Source organism: Anser cygnoides, chromosome 1, assembly GCF_040182565.1.
Source record: "Anser cygnoides isolate HZ-2024a breed goose chromosome 1, Taihu_goose_T2T_genome, whole genome shotgun sequence".
NCBI classification, from domain to species: domain Eukaryota; kingdom Metazoa; phylum Chordata; class Aves; order Anseriformes; family Anatidae; genus Anser; species Anser cygnoides.
This window is the reverse complement of record NC_089873.1, coordinates 67,096,215-67,110,589: the sequence shown is the minus strand read 5'-3', so window position 1 is coordinate 67,110,589 and position 14,375 is coordinate 67,096,215. Positions and strand designations below refer to the sequence as shown.

General features: G+C 39.8%; 1 protein-coding gene across 19 annotated transcripts in view; it reads left to right on the top strand.

The window, feature by feature from the left end:
- Positions 1–14,375, top strand: part of MICAL3 (microtubule associated monooxygenase, calponin and LIM domain containing 3) — a 168,453-nt gene that overhangs the window by 134,421 nt on the left and 19,657 nt on the right. For 17 of the 19 annotated variants that reach the window (XM_048081462.2, XM_048045907.2, XM_048046756.2 and 14 more), the window contains 5 exons: positions 759–2,631; positions 3,548–3,642; positions 7,329–7,379; positions 9,253–9,360; positions 10,102–10,195. In XM_048081462.2, the coding sequence (XP_047937419.2) occupies positions 759–2,631; positions 3,548–3,642; positions 7,329–7,379; positions 9,253–9,360; positions 10,102–10,195 (2,221 nt within the window). The remainder of the gene's footprint in view (positions 1–758; positions 2,632–3,547; positions 3,643–7,328; positions 7,380–9,252; positions 9,361–10,101; positions 10,196–14,375) is intronic. The other 2 variants (XM_066998850.1, XM_066998825.1) reach the window with 1 other exon arrangement.

The following is a 14,375-nucleotide window of genomic DNA, read 5'->3' as shown; positions in this document are numbered from 1 at the left end:
AGGCCTGTCTAACAATTCTGTTAGACAAAGTTATTCTTTATATCAGGACAGTGCCTAAATGCTGTACTTAAGACCTGGGTGTTTAATGTCATACAAGCACACAGAGAGGTTTGTGCTCTAATGCTCATGTATCAGTTAAACCAAACTTTCTGCATGCAAAAGAATGGTGGTGTGAAAGATGTCATTGGAAAGATAATGCCAGAACTCAATAAGAGGAGTCCTGTGCCAAAGGCATAGATATTAAAACTAAGAATTGTGCTACTGAGTAATGTGGCAGTCTCCATATAAGACAAGACTTCTCAGATTGCAGCCTAATTTGCTCTTAAAAGAGAAAGCACCACTTGCTTTAAGACAACATTCCAGCAAATGCTAGCCAGCAGGAAGTGCTGGGTTGATATGAGCTTGAGAGACTTGAACGAAATCTATCTGAGATGAGGGACCACCACTATATACAGAGCTGGATATTGAAAGGGAGAGCAGGAGAAGATAGAAATGGATTTCTGGAATTTAGCGCAGTTTTCCTTCCAACAATTAAATTTGCTGTGTTGTAATGTACAAAAGACTGTATACAATGGGACAGAAAAACGATCCATTCCTGAGGAGGAATCCTACGTGACATTCTAGGCCTGGGAGTGGGATGTCATAGGTGTTTGGCTTTTTTTCATATTTTGATACTTGGGTGATGTAGCAGCAAACAATGGAACAGCATTCTAACATGCCCAGTGACTATTAATATTTCCTTTATTTGTATTTTGTAGAATGTAACAGATCCCCTGGCTGCAGTATCCTGTGCAATAAAATCTCCAGAGGCACGCTTCTTTCCTGAGCCTTTCCTTCTTGAGGAAGGACCAAAAGATGAAATTCCCAAAGACGGGAAAGCTAAAAGCCCTTTGGTGCCACTCTCTCCAGTGTTATCACAGCCAGCTGCATCACCAGAAGCCATTGCACCTACATCTCCAGCAGAATCTCAGCCAGCAGCACCAACACAGGCTTCATCCCCAACATCTTCTCAAACACCTATCTGTTCCCAGCCTTTGCCTTCTTCTGAAACCTCTATTCCATCCCCAGCAGAACCTCCAGTGTGTTTCCAGCCTGTCCCAGCCTTAACGTCTACTCCTCTAGCCAAACTGGTTCTTAGGAGTCAGGATAGTGAAGTGGAAAAACTGGGGAGCCCTACTACTGCAGAAGAAGCTCTGAAACGTAGTAACCTCGTGGAAGAGTTCTGGATGAAGAGTGCTGAAATCCGGAGAAGCTTAGGACTCACCCCAGTAGACAGAAACAAACGCTCAGAGTCAAACTTCACTGTACCTGCCCTTGAGACAACTCCCCTGAAGGCTTTTAATAGCGAGAGTGTTTCAGGGGATGAAAGGATGCATCTTGTGAAGCCCCAGCCTGCCCCAAGAAGGCAGGGCCTGTCCAAGTTAGAAAACGAGCAGATTTCTCTGCTCACTCCAAAATCTCCATCAGAAAAAGAACTGAGGAGTTCCAATGAAGTAAAGAGAGATGTATCCAGCAGTTCAGGACTTGGCCTCCAGGAGAGCTCATCTAACATGAGAACTTTGGCTAGCCAGAGCTTCAACACTTCTGACTCTACCATGCTTACTCCTCCATCAAGTCCACCACCACCGCCTCCTCAAAATGAAGAACCTGCCACTTTGCGTAGAAAGAGGCATCAAGCAGTTTGGCAGAACGAGGCCGAATCCAAGTCACCTCCGACACCAGCATCAACGCCTCCTGTTGCCCCACGCCATGAGCCAGCCTCTGCTGTCAAAGAGTCAACCCAGGCCAAAAAAGACGACGTGAGGAAGTCTTTTGCAGAGAGTGTGGATGAGATTCCATTTGCTGATGATGTAGAGGACACATATGATGACAGGACAGAAGACACAAGCCTTCATGAGAAGTTCTTTACCCCTCCTACGAGTAGGCCAAGGCCAGAGAAACCACTTGTTTTGCCACTGGTCAAAGAAAATGGTGGTCTGCCCTCATTGGAAGGAGGGGTTAACCAAAAGAAGAGAGCACTGCCTGAAATTTCTGCAGAGGCCAAGGAGCTTGCTGAAGAAAGAATGAGAGCCAGAGAGAAGTCTGTCAAGAGCCAAGCACTACGTGATGCCATGGCTAAACAGTTATGTAAGATGAAAGATATGGAGATGGCTGCAGCTGCTGCTGGGTCCACAAGGTCACGAAAGGCATCTTCTATGCCTTTGAAGACCAAAGAGCTGTTTTATGACTCTCCAAAACATTTGGCCTTGAAAATAGCAGAGGGGTCCGTGCTCAAGCAAGACACTGCTAGTGAGAAGTTCTCCACTCCTGCTGCTGACATGGCTGGACCTGAAGGTTCTGTCACCTCTTCAGAGGGCTCCAGTGGGAAGAGTAAGAAAAGAACTTCTCTTTTCTCCCCTCGTAAGAACAAAAAGGAGAAGAAATCCAAAAATGACAGCAGGCTTTCTGACAAATCTAGTGGTGGGACAGAGGAAACAACAAAATCCAGATCTTTATGGAAGTCTGTTTTCTCTGGGTATAAGAAAGACAAGAAGAAAAAGGCTGACGACAAATCCTGCCCAAGTACTCCCTCAAGTAGTGCTACTGTGGATTCTGGCAAGCACAAAGCTTCTCCATTGGTTACAGCTGCAGGTATAATAGATACGTGATACAGCCGGGTATCCTTGAAAGAATTTGGCTGTGTGATAGTGTGCTGAATGACACTGATCCTCATTGCCAAATGAGAAAATTGGAATAAGTAAAGCAGCTAGAATTGTATGTTTTTGTGTATTTACAGAATTAGTTGATATGCCAATGAAAAAAAAAAAAGGGATCCTTAAGTGGAAGCTTCACTCTAGATATGTGCAAGGCATGTCCATTTTCTGCCTTTGGATGATTTGAAAAATAGGCACCATTTGCTGGAGTCAGCTTACTTGTGACATTCATTTCATCTCTGTTTTAAATCTGATCCTCAAGTTTTCTGTGGGTGATCTGTTTATTTCAGCCTGGTTCTGTGGATACTGAAGACTGCAGAGATGCAGTCACTCTGGTGTTCTCAGTGATCTGACAACGGTCTGCTGATCTAAATGTGTGGATTCTCTGGTCTCGTGTATGTCTCACATGCCATCAAATATAGACAGGGATGTTTAATGGCTACATGTGATACAGTAAATAAGTTAGCCATAAACATAATCAAAATAAAACATTACATTTCTGCAGCCTTGTAAAAATAGCCAAAATAGTGCCTCCTGCTGTCATCCAAATGGTGTATCTTTCATAAGAGCATTCATACAGCAGAAAGGGAGAATTATGGCCATGACTTTTTAACGCTGTTTGCAGAAAGTGATGCATATGTAGAATGAAGCTTCTAACTAGTATTGATCATTTTGTGAAGCAGTGCTTTTCTGATGACCGTGTAATCCCAGGCAAAGCAGCTGAGACTGCTTACGACTGTATTTTTGAAGTTGAGTCAAACAGCTTACCGAATTCTGAAATGTTTATGGGGAGAAATACATTGTTGTAGTGTCACTGTTTTTCTAACTTCCCCTTTTTATTCCTGGCTTCTCAGATTTGCAGCTCCGTCGGCACCTGAGTTTTTCGGAGGACTCTGACCTCTCCAGTGACGATATTCTGGAACGCTCCTCCCAGAAATCCAAGCGAGAGGTAGGCAGGGGGGAGAATGCATTTTAGAGGGATCCTGTAATCATGTAGATCAGAGGCTCAGAACCATGGCGGAAAGATGTGTGATTTATTTTGTCATCCTTACTTTTTCTTTTGTGGAGCAGGCTTTCCTGGAAGCTGACTGGCTGTTCTATCCCAAATAAGTTGGTTTCACTTGTTTTCACAATTACAAGCTACTCCCTACTGTTATTGTATGAAGGATCTGCTGTCTCACTGTGACATTACTTTACAACTGAGTATCACAGTCTGAATAGTGAATTTTGTTCCTGTTATGAGCATGCCAATAACCTATGGAAAACAAAAATTTAGTGTCAGAAGAGTACTTTCACTAGCTGCAATGTTATTGCAAAAAAAGTAACAATGAGATAGTCCTCGCTTGTTGTAAGGATCCAATTTTAGAACATTGTTTTACCAGCCTCTTTGATAGATTGATGTGGTAGAATTCCAAGCAAACTGCAGGCAGGAATATACTTGTTCATGCCTCAAGAGCACAGTCAAGACAGGTTGTCAACCAAAAGGTAAGCTGTAGGTTGCGGTTTGCAACTCATGCAGATTGCCATATTTTTCCTGGGAGAAGAGAATGTGTACGGTGTAAATTAGTACCTTCTTGTCTTAGAGGACAAATCACTCGTCTCTCCCGCTTTGACCCTGTTTTGTTTGAGGATTTCTTGGTAGTTCCTAAGTGTTTCCATATGTCTGTTTTGAAGATAACAAATGTGAAGATGAAATATCTAGTGATTCCTTATGAAATCCCAGTATATAGTAATTGCTCTTAGCCTGGTGTCTTCATTCCAGTGTGGTCTGTTGTAAACTCTGCTTCTTCTGAGGAAGTTTTTTCTTATTTCTGAGTGACCTTCCCTAGCTAGTGCAATGATGGTGTAAGATGTATCAACAGCTTTCTAGCCAAAATAGTTTCACTTTAAGTGGTGCTTTAAGGAAGTTATTGAAGAGAACAGAGGAGACACCAGTACAACCTCAAAAAAGGCCAGAGAGAAAAATACATTTTTGCAACGTGAAAAAAATATGCTGAGAGCTAAGTGCCAAAATTAGATGCTTTTAAGTTATTTATTTCATTTTTAGAATGGCACTATTCCACTACTGGTAGAAAATGTAAGGATCTGCTCTACTTCTTCCATTCTTACTAGCTTCTAAGCTCTGCTAGGCAGACCTTGCAAGGTTTAGAGGAATAAGTTCAGATTTCAGTGGCCCCACAGAATGCTAAGGCCTAAGAATGAAAAACTGGTTCTTCCTATCATTTCCTGGTGGTGCCTGGTCCACCTGTTAAAAATCACAGGAAGAAGAGATTATCTCAGAGGGTAGTGTCATGAACACAGTGGTCTGTACCTCCTGTCTCAAACCTTTCATGCAGTGTTACAGAAATCAGTCTCAAATAGCAGGATCTAGTTGATACTTGTCTCAGATGGCAAAGGTATTGAAAGTACTGCAAATGGAAATGTCATAGGAAAGGCTTTCTATGTACATATAGTGGAATGAATTAGTTAAACTAACAAATTTAAGACTGGTAGAAGAAATTGATGAAATAAGTAGGAATTCTCTGTATTTACTTACCTCCCTTTCAGTCTCTCTCTCTCTCTCTCTCTCTCTAGTTGATCTGAGAGGAAGATTATTTTGTTTTATTTGATTCCCTTTTTTCTCTCCCCCTTTCATTCCTCCTTGCATGCCCTCAAGGCGTTTCATGAGAAATTCTGCATTTTCCAAGAGATGCAGAAGAATGAGGTACCCGTGGCTAGCAAAGAACAGAAGTGCAATACAGGGGGTTCAGATAAGAGTTACAGAGGTACTGTTCTGCCTTCTATGCTCCTTCAGGAGGAAGCGGGGCTTCAGTAAGGCACACACCTGTTTTCAGACTTGGGTATGCCTTGATGATGCCTTGGGTATTGCCCTTTTTTTTCTGTGCTGAGCTACTTTCATTTAAAATGGCTTTTGCAGAAAAAGATACCGTCACTAGGCTTTGTGGGGATAGCTGTCAGATAGCGAGAATCCTAATACTCAAAATATCTTACCAGTTTTGCAGCAGCATCTCATTTTCTCCTCTTTGCTGTTGCTGAACTTACAAAGAATTTCTGTGCTCAGCATCTGCCTGTTTTCTAAAGGAATATTTTTTAAGTATAAATGTATTTAGAGAGAATAAATATGAGAACTCCACTTACCTAATTTTACTGCATCCTGTCGAAGGATGTAAAACACACGTGCAAACACTGGAATGCGCTGCTGTCAGAAGAAATGTAACTGAACTTTGGGACTGACAAAACTGTGTCTGTACAGATTTGGGGTGGGAATGTTATGTTTTCTAAGTTACAAACTACCTGCTACTTATTGTGGGTAAAAGTCTACTTCTTCTGTGGAGCATAACTTTTATGTGAACCCCTTCACTAAACTGAAATCTTGCTTGTGCTGCTTTTTCAGTAATTATAGTGAGCTTGCTTCCCAGACAGCTTGCTCTGTGTAGCCTGTTCTTTGTGATCAGCAGTGAATTACTTCAGAGCTGTTTAGGGTAGTGTCTTTCAAGAGAAGTATCCTGTAATGAATTCCTAATGTGAATGCCCTGTGGGTTCCTTGTGTGTAGGTGTGTGTCATTGTGCCTGTTTGTCATTGTTCCTGTGCAGTTGTGATACTGTGATCAGTTGTGATACTGTTTCACTGCCGCAGGTAGTTTGTTTTTTTACTGGTGTTTGCATACGTGCTTAAGTTGTTCTGTGGCTTTTCATTTGTGACTGTTTGTAGTTAATTGAATGTGAAAATGCAAAATGCTGGCTGTTTGCCCAGAATGGCACAATGCCCTCTGTACTTCATGGCTCAAGGGAAATTCACCTCTCTCACAGACCCTAGCTAGTTTACTTGCCTTATATTTGGGTGCAATGTAACTTAGAATGTTCTTGGGTAGAGAAGGTAGTAGTCTTCTCCTCTCCTCCTCTCCTCATGAACATCTCATGTTTTCTCTCTATTTTTTCCCCTTCTTTTTTCTTTTCTTCTCCTAATTTTAGCTCCTCAGGCTCCCTGGAGGTTCTCTTTTTAGACAGGGAGATTCCCCTAATGTAGGACATGTAACCCACTCTGAGCCCATTTGGTGTTTCTCCAGTCAGAAAGCAATGAGGAAAATTATTTCTATGAAGTAGAGATTATTTAAAACCATGAAATAAACACCGCTTCCAGAAGAGGTTGTAAAAAGTCTGAATGGAAAGTTGCATGACAGAGTAACATGTGATTGAATGAGCAGGTTCAGACCAAACATCCCCCAGCAAACAAGCCATTATTCCAGATCGTAAGCCAAAACTTTGTATGTGTATGTACGCTTACTTCCTCAGCAGACATTAAATCCATAGGTGGATAAAGGCCAAAGAATTCCTCTAGAATAAAGTATTTTCAGGTTGACTGCATCTTGAAAGAGGTTACCAAAGCTACTTGCCTGGAGTGCTACCTTGGAGGAGTGCTAGGAACTTGATTTTGTGGACAGAAGTTCCATTTTGCTTAACCAATCTGGGCCACGTTCAGCATTTGCACAATTCTACATTGCATTTAAAAACAGTTTTGTCTTTTTTTTTTTTTTAACTGTGCATCTGTTTTCGATGTTGAACTGATTTTGCTTCATTTTGTATGTTTTTTATTTTTATTTTTATTTTTTTTCCTTTACCATTCCCCCTTTAAAGTCGATTTATGTACCACACGCCTTGGCATTCAAGAGATCATATTCGTCAAAGGTAGTGTCTCCATTCCCACTAGTTGGCCATTGTTGCATGTATGTCCCTATATTAACCCATCGAATCCATAGCTACCCGTCACATGTACACTAACATCACAAACATTGACTGTGCATGCGTGAGATGTTAGCAGACATGGGCAGAAAAATCTTTGTAGAGGTTATCTACCAAAAATGCATTGAGCTCCAAATTGTCTGACTTGTTAGAATGCATGCAATTACCAGTGCACAGCAGTGCAGCACTGTACAGAGTGATGTGGGTGATCTTTAAGCTTCAGAACAAATTGGGTATCTAGGCTATTAAAGATGAATGTGTTTTGTTTTTAATATTTAGAACATGAGTTTAAGTGAATTTTCATGCTTTCCTTCAAAATTGTCCTTCAGAATTCTTGGGTTTACTGAAATCTCAGTAAAATTTTGTATCAAGCTAAAATCAAGATAGAAATTACATTTCTATTTCAGGAATGCTGCTGCTTTCTGAAATTGTTATTGTCCTGTCTTCACAGTCACACCAGTGTTAAGGGGGGTAGGAAATTCACACCCTGTGTGACTTTTCCTTCTGATTTGGATATCATTGTAGATCTTGCATTAAAAAAGAGAAAGCAAAGATTAAACTTCTTGGAGCTCTAACAATAGTGCTTGCTGATCACCTCTCTTAGGAATTTTTAGTAGAGACATGGTCCTATGTTAAAAACCTCTACTCACTGAGAACAGTAAAACAGAGATAGAGTGATCAGTGTGGTTGTGCAATAACTAGATAAAGCAAATTTATGGGGTGGTCTGTCTTAACGTTTTGTCCTTAAACTTGCCTATCAATGGAGATCTCACCAGAAGTGGAAGACATCTGTGTCCAGCTGTCCCATAAAGACCACATACATGTATGTGGGAAGAGAAGAAAGTTCTTCTCTTCACTATGGTTTGTTTAATGCAATTGTGAAGTTCCTTCAGTGCTCTTGAAATATATGAAAGGAAGCCCACCTTAGATTACAACACAACAAACTAATTACCTGAAAAGGTACTAAACTCCATTTCAGTAACGTTAAAAAATTAGATTTATGTATTTTTAAACTAGTTTTCTTGGGAGAAAAGAAGAGGAAGAAATACCTTTCTATCTCTATAAACACAGGATTTCTCGTATTGAATGGCTTCTGGTGTTGTAATATTCTAGTTTTAGTTAAGAGATTGTTTGCTCTGTTTTATACCGGACAGTTTTGTGGCATGGTTCTTGAGATGGGATTTCTCCTCTCACACCAGAACATCATTCTGCTTTCAAATATATTTTTGCCTTCTTGATTCAGAGGAAAATTGCACAAATTTACACAGGCAGTCATTACCACTTATATTAGCATAACTCTCAAATACAGATGTTCTTGCTCCAGAATAAAATATTTTATGTCAGAAGAGTGGAATACCTATGTAGCTACAATAGTCTATATTAATTTCTTAGCTTATGCTGCTGTAACTGTTCATGTAGATGTGCCTTATACCCTCTTCTAAAATGAAATAAAGGTGACTTACTTATATGGTAGTCTTATTGATTTAACTAAGTTCATTAGGCTAAATCTATTGAGAAATAGGTTAAAAATGTATTTGATCTTTGTGGAGAAGTTCCATATAGCAATGGTAGACAGAAATGGGACATCATAGAAAATCACAGCTTTGCAGTTGGCTTATATGCTTCTTCACTCCTGATTTGACCCTGAAATTTTTGCTCACTGCACTGTGAACACCTTTGCTTACAGAAGCTTGATTTTTGTCACAGTCATGGCAAAGACAGAACACCTCCCTTCTGAGATTTTGGAAGAGAAAATGGTTTTCCCTCCCCCCATACCTCTGGGCATGGAAATAAAATCTCCTGTTTTTTCTTCCTTTAGAGAGCCTACACAGAAGAAGAGCTGAATGCTAAGCTGACTCGGCGAGTACAGAAAGCTGCTCGTAGACAAGCCAAGCAAGAAGAGCTAAAGAGGTTACATAGAGCTCAGGTAGTGTCTCACAGTCTTCTTGTCATGGCAGGAAATTAACTCCATATGAAAACACCACGATCCTGACATTCCTCTGAGTGTATCAAAAGAGGAACCAGAACCAGAACTTTCCTCTGTTTCTACAATTGCCTCTACTCCTACTCTGTCTATCAAATTTGGTACCATGTCACAGACATGGGAAGAATTACTGAAACTTGTCATAATAGTTTTGCAGCGAAAAAAAAAAAGACAAATAATGACCATAGCACCTTCCTACCAGGAGATGAGTGTGGTACCGTTCACTGAAACAAATAGTGGTAGTAAGATCATACCTGATGAGTCTGCGCCAATGATTGCTTTGCTAAATTATGCTAGTGGGTGCAGCGTTACCGAATTAACCTTCAATCACTAGAGAATCTGCTGGCACCATCTGTAGGAGATGGAATTTGTTTAAAACTCAAGGTAGGGGATCAGCTGACTGGATGGCAACACCTTTCACTTTATTGTTTAGGAACGGGATTACAGTTGTAACAAATAAGTGAGTATCCAGGTATCTGTAAAAACAAAATGCTAGGATGCAGGGCGTGAGGGTGTCCTCACCGGAGGGGACTGTGATGCTAGCTTTCAAAGCACTGTATTCTTGAATGCAAATACTTGTTTTTCAAAATGCTGATTTGGCTGAAGTCACTTAGTGCTAGATAAGTACTGCTGACAGATCAGAATCACTGTTGGTGAGGTTCTACTCCCTTCTTTTCTGAACAGATCATCCAGCGGCAGCTTGAACAAGTAGAAGAGAAGCAGAGACAACTGGAGGAGAGAGGGGTTGCTGTGGAGAAGGCCCTTCGGGGAGAAGCAGGTATCCAGCAGAGCTTGGTTTGCTTTTTAATATGTTCTTATCGAATGCTTGTGCAGTAGTCCATAGCTGCTTGGATTTTAGAGGTAATTGGACCATTATACCCTAGAATTAAGAGTCCAGTGTGAATCTGTTCTCCCTTTTCTTCTATCTTTCTGAGGGCTTGTTGTTCTCACATTTCTTCTAATCTTGAGGCTTACCTAACAGCAGAGACTTAGTTCACTTGTCTTTGGCTGAGGCTCAGGAGGTAATCCTCCAATTATTAGTAGTGGATTTCTATTTCTGCGTATTACTGGATATTACAGCTAGAAAACTGCAGAGGTTTCCTAGCTGCAATTCACATAAAGCTGTCACAGTAGGAGAACGCTGTTTGTACATTCAGAAAGTAATTACAAAATTGTGTGTGCTTTCTCTACTGTGTTGGATTATCAAGGCAGTGTCCTTACAAGGGACCATCACAGAACATCTTCCTCACTGCACAGCCCAGCACACTGGCTACTTTTGACAAAGTTGTGCAGAGCAGAAATGCAAATGTGTACTGAAAGGTATCCATGTCAAGCTGTTAAAGGAATGCTATGTGTACTTGAAATTACACTGAATGAGTTTCACCTGATCTGGCAAAACATAAGTGGAGGAGTACTTGGTTGAGGTAATGCTGATCGTAGTATAATAATCTGGAAAAAAAAATCCTTACTTTCACGGAGTCAAATATCCAACAGGCAAATGCAGTATGCATATATCTGACAAGACCAGGATTATGTACCTGATTACAAGGATCAGAAATCACAAATGGTAAAAGTGGAACAGGTACTGGAAAAATGATTTGTCTTGTTGCTTGCATTGAAGAGTGACCACTATGCTTGTGAAGATGGTACTAGATTAAGCAGTGAAGGTTCACCAGAGAAAATGTCGAGACGTCCCACTGATTACTACTTCGCCAAGTTTGTTTGTGCTTGGTGCTCCATAAAGGCATGCCAAAGCAGCAGGTCTGAATGGTTACCAAAGCAATTAAGTTCTACACATGTGCAAAACAATCTTGATGACTTCAGTGGTTTTGTGGTCTGACTGGCTTTTTAATGTGTGGGTTCAAAAAGTAACCTTGTGCAACAACTCCTTCTCTGTGGTGGTGCCTTCTTCCTTATGCTGTGTATTTCTGTGTAGCTTGCCCCACTCTGATGGCTGGCCTGCCAGTTACTGCACTTACTAACCCCACCGCTTAATTCTAATCCTTCGTTTCACTTTTCTTCTTTCCATCTGGAACTCCATCTTGATTAGTCAGCTGCTAAATGACATTCATGTAAGTAAGACATGTCAGCACAAGTGGGAAATCTTAGCAGCTGAGAGAACATTCTTCACAATAATCTAAAAAAAGTCCAGAAAGGGCAAAATACGACCAAGAGTAAGAGCTGCTATTTTGTATGGAAGGCTGCAGACTTAAACCCTTGTATAACACCTCACTTCCAGCTCTCCCAAAATGAAGCAGTCTTAGATGAGCTTGTATATTTGTGAATTTCCTAGCAGAATTATTAAATTGTCGGTCACATTGCAAAATGAATCTCTTTTCTTCAGGAAGGCCATAGGATATGTTTTGCTTCTAGTTACAGAAGCTTAACTTCATCATAAAGAATTCACAAGCTCCAACTCTTGCAGTTATTTCCAGGGATTAACAAGAAATTTTCCCACATTCTGTTGAGAGAAAAAAAAAAAATGCATGTTACAACCTATGTTGACTGAAACATAAGATTAAAAATGAACACCATTCTTTACCTCTCTAGCTAATCTTGCACAGACATTTTAAATATGTTTGCAATAAAATAACCAAATTTCTTCTTATTTTCTAGTCTGTGACATCACTTTCCATAAGTACAATTAATTTCTGCCTCCAATATCCATTAATTGTTCAGGAGGGCATCATAATTTTCTTCTCATCTGCGTTGTCTTAAGATACTCACCTAACAGTGACCACTGCATTCAGCAGGACCCTTGTGTGAAGGTGTGGAGTAATGCTCTTGTCCCTGATCAATTCTTCCCTAATTAAACTGTATAAACAAAATCTAAAATAGGGGAAGGGCAGTGTTGTTGTCATCTGAATATATATATATATATATATATGTATATATGTATATGTATATATGTGTGTGTATATATATATATATTCCTTTTAATAAGCTTGTGCAAGGGGAAGAAAGAGGGGAGGGTGGGAATTGTGTGTCCCATGCACATTCTCTGTCCACGTAAATGGAGAAGGATTGCAATGCAGGATCAAAGTAATGGCTGTCCCATAGAGACCAACCAGTATTAACTGTTCTTGGAGATGATATTGGGCTCTGTAATGAATAGGTTATTTGGCTTCCCTCCCTGTAGGGAAAGAACCAATCTCATGCATTTAAATATGAAGGTTCTTGCAGTATTAGTAGTAGTTTCCTACTACTAGATATTTGAAATTCCTAACAGAAGAAACATAATTTTATATTTTGTAATGATTCTCTTCTTTTTCTGTTGTAGAAACAGATAGACAAGGCCATCTGAACAACTTTTCAATGTCATTTATCATCTTTTATCAAGTTGACTGTTAGTTATCTTTTCTCTCAGTAAAGCATTTCAGTTCTTTATTTAGAAGTCTTCCATCAACTTCAGCTTTTCATATCTCTGACCTCTGGACCTTTTCCCAGTTTTACAAAAATATGTCTTTCAGTTGGACTGGTAAGAACAAAAAAAGTACTGTGGGTAAGAATTTATTTACTTTTGTTTTGTTTTGTTTCGTTTTTTGCTTCTATTTTCCATCCATTTTGTTTCAACCTCAGTATGTTTTGGTCAAGTGACTTATACTGAGCAGATAGTCAAATTCTTCACAGCAGTGTCTTGTGAGACTACAGTTAATTTGGATCCTAGCAATAGGTACAAATAGCTCAGTACTCTTTCCAGGAATGTCAGTCCTTATCTTGATAGCTTTCAAGCTGGAATATGATGATACTAGCTGTTCAACTAATCACACTCAGAAACATTTTGGAGTTCATTGCTGACTTTAATTTTGACAAGATAATCGCACCTTCCTCTATAACTTCTTTCTTTTTTAAATTGGCTAAGCCTCAGAGAAAGTGCAGTTGGCCTTCTGTTCTTCAAAGAGCTGAATACTCAATCTAACATTTAGTTTCTGATTCAGAAAATAGTCTCACACCCTATGATTACTTAATTGCCTTAATAAGTTTTCTGTTAATGTCTTTGAAGGTCTCACCCTTTGGCAGTTGCATTTATAGTAAGAATGATCTGGAATATAAACTATTTAAGGTGGCAAGTTTATCATATACAAGGTGTTCTAAGCTTTTGTCATCCCTTTTTTCTTTTTTCTTTTTTTAACCTTTCTTTTGCATCATGGCTTTTCACTGCCAAGGTAAAGAAAGATAATCTCAGTGAAGAATTTTCCTATTTTTCTGCAGTGTCCCAAGAGTGGGATTACTATTAATGTAACAGTGCTTTGTATTATAGTGCATTCGCCTGTCTGGACATGGTTATGACTTCTGTTTTCCTGTGTGGATTTTTCACTTTTTCAATTATTACCTTGAAAAAATATGTCAACTGAAATTTCATGAGCCTTTTTCTTCTTCTCCATTATTCTCCTTTATGAACTTTGATAGTCATTTTTAAGAGCTAGGAAAATGTCTTTTAGTGTCAGATCAGTACTGAAAAATTTAAGAGCAACCTCTTTTCATCAAGTGAATCATATGCAGTGAGAAACAGTGCTCTCTGTACTCCCATGTGTCTCTTCCCTAAAGAATGATTATATAGTGCTAGACTCGTGGTGTACCTGTCTCTAGCAGCTGTGGACATGCATGTCTGTTTCACACACACAAATGGAGGTTCTTCTCTGACACAGATACTGTGTCATTAGCAGAAACCCATCTTCCCACACTTAGGTATTTGTCATTTGTGTCAGCACTCAGTGCCTTTTACTTGTTTGCTATACACACGCATCCTCCACTCACTCACTGCCAAGAAATCAATGCTTATACCTGTCCTGCAGCTTACCTAAGAAATTAGTCTTTCCTTCTGATGTTGCTCAGCATGAAAGCAACAAGAATAGCTCTGCTTTTCTCGACAAGAACAGGAAAGACTTCAGTGTCAAGTACTGGTGCAGACTGAAATAAGAGAAGTGTCTGTGTGTAGACCTTTTGATTTTTCTCCA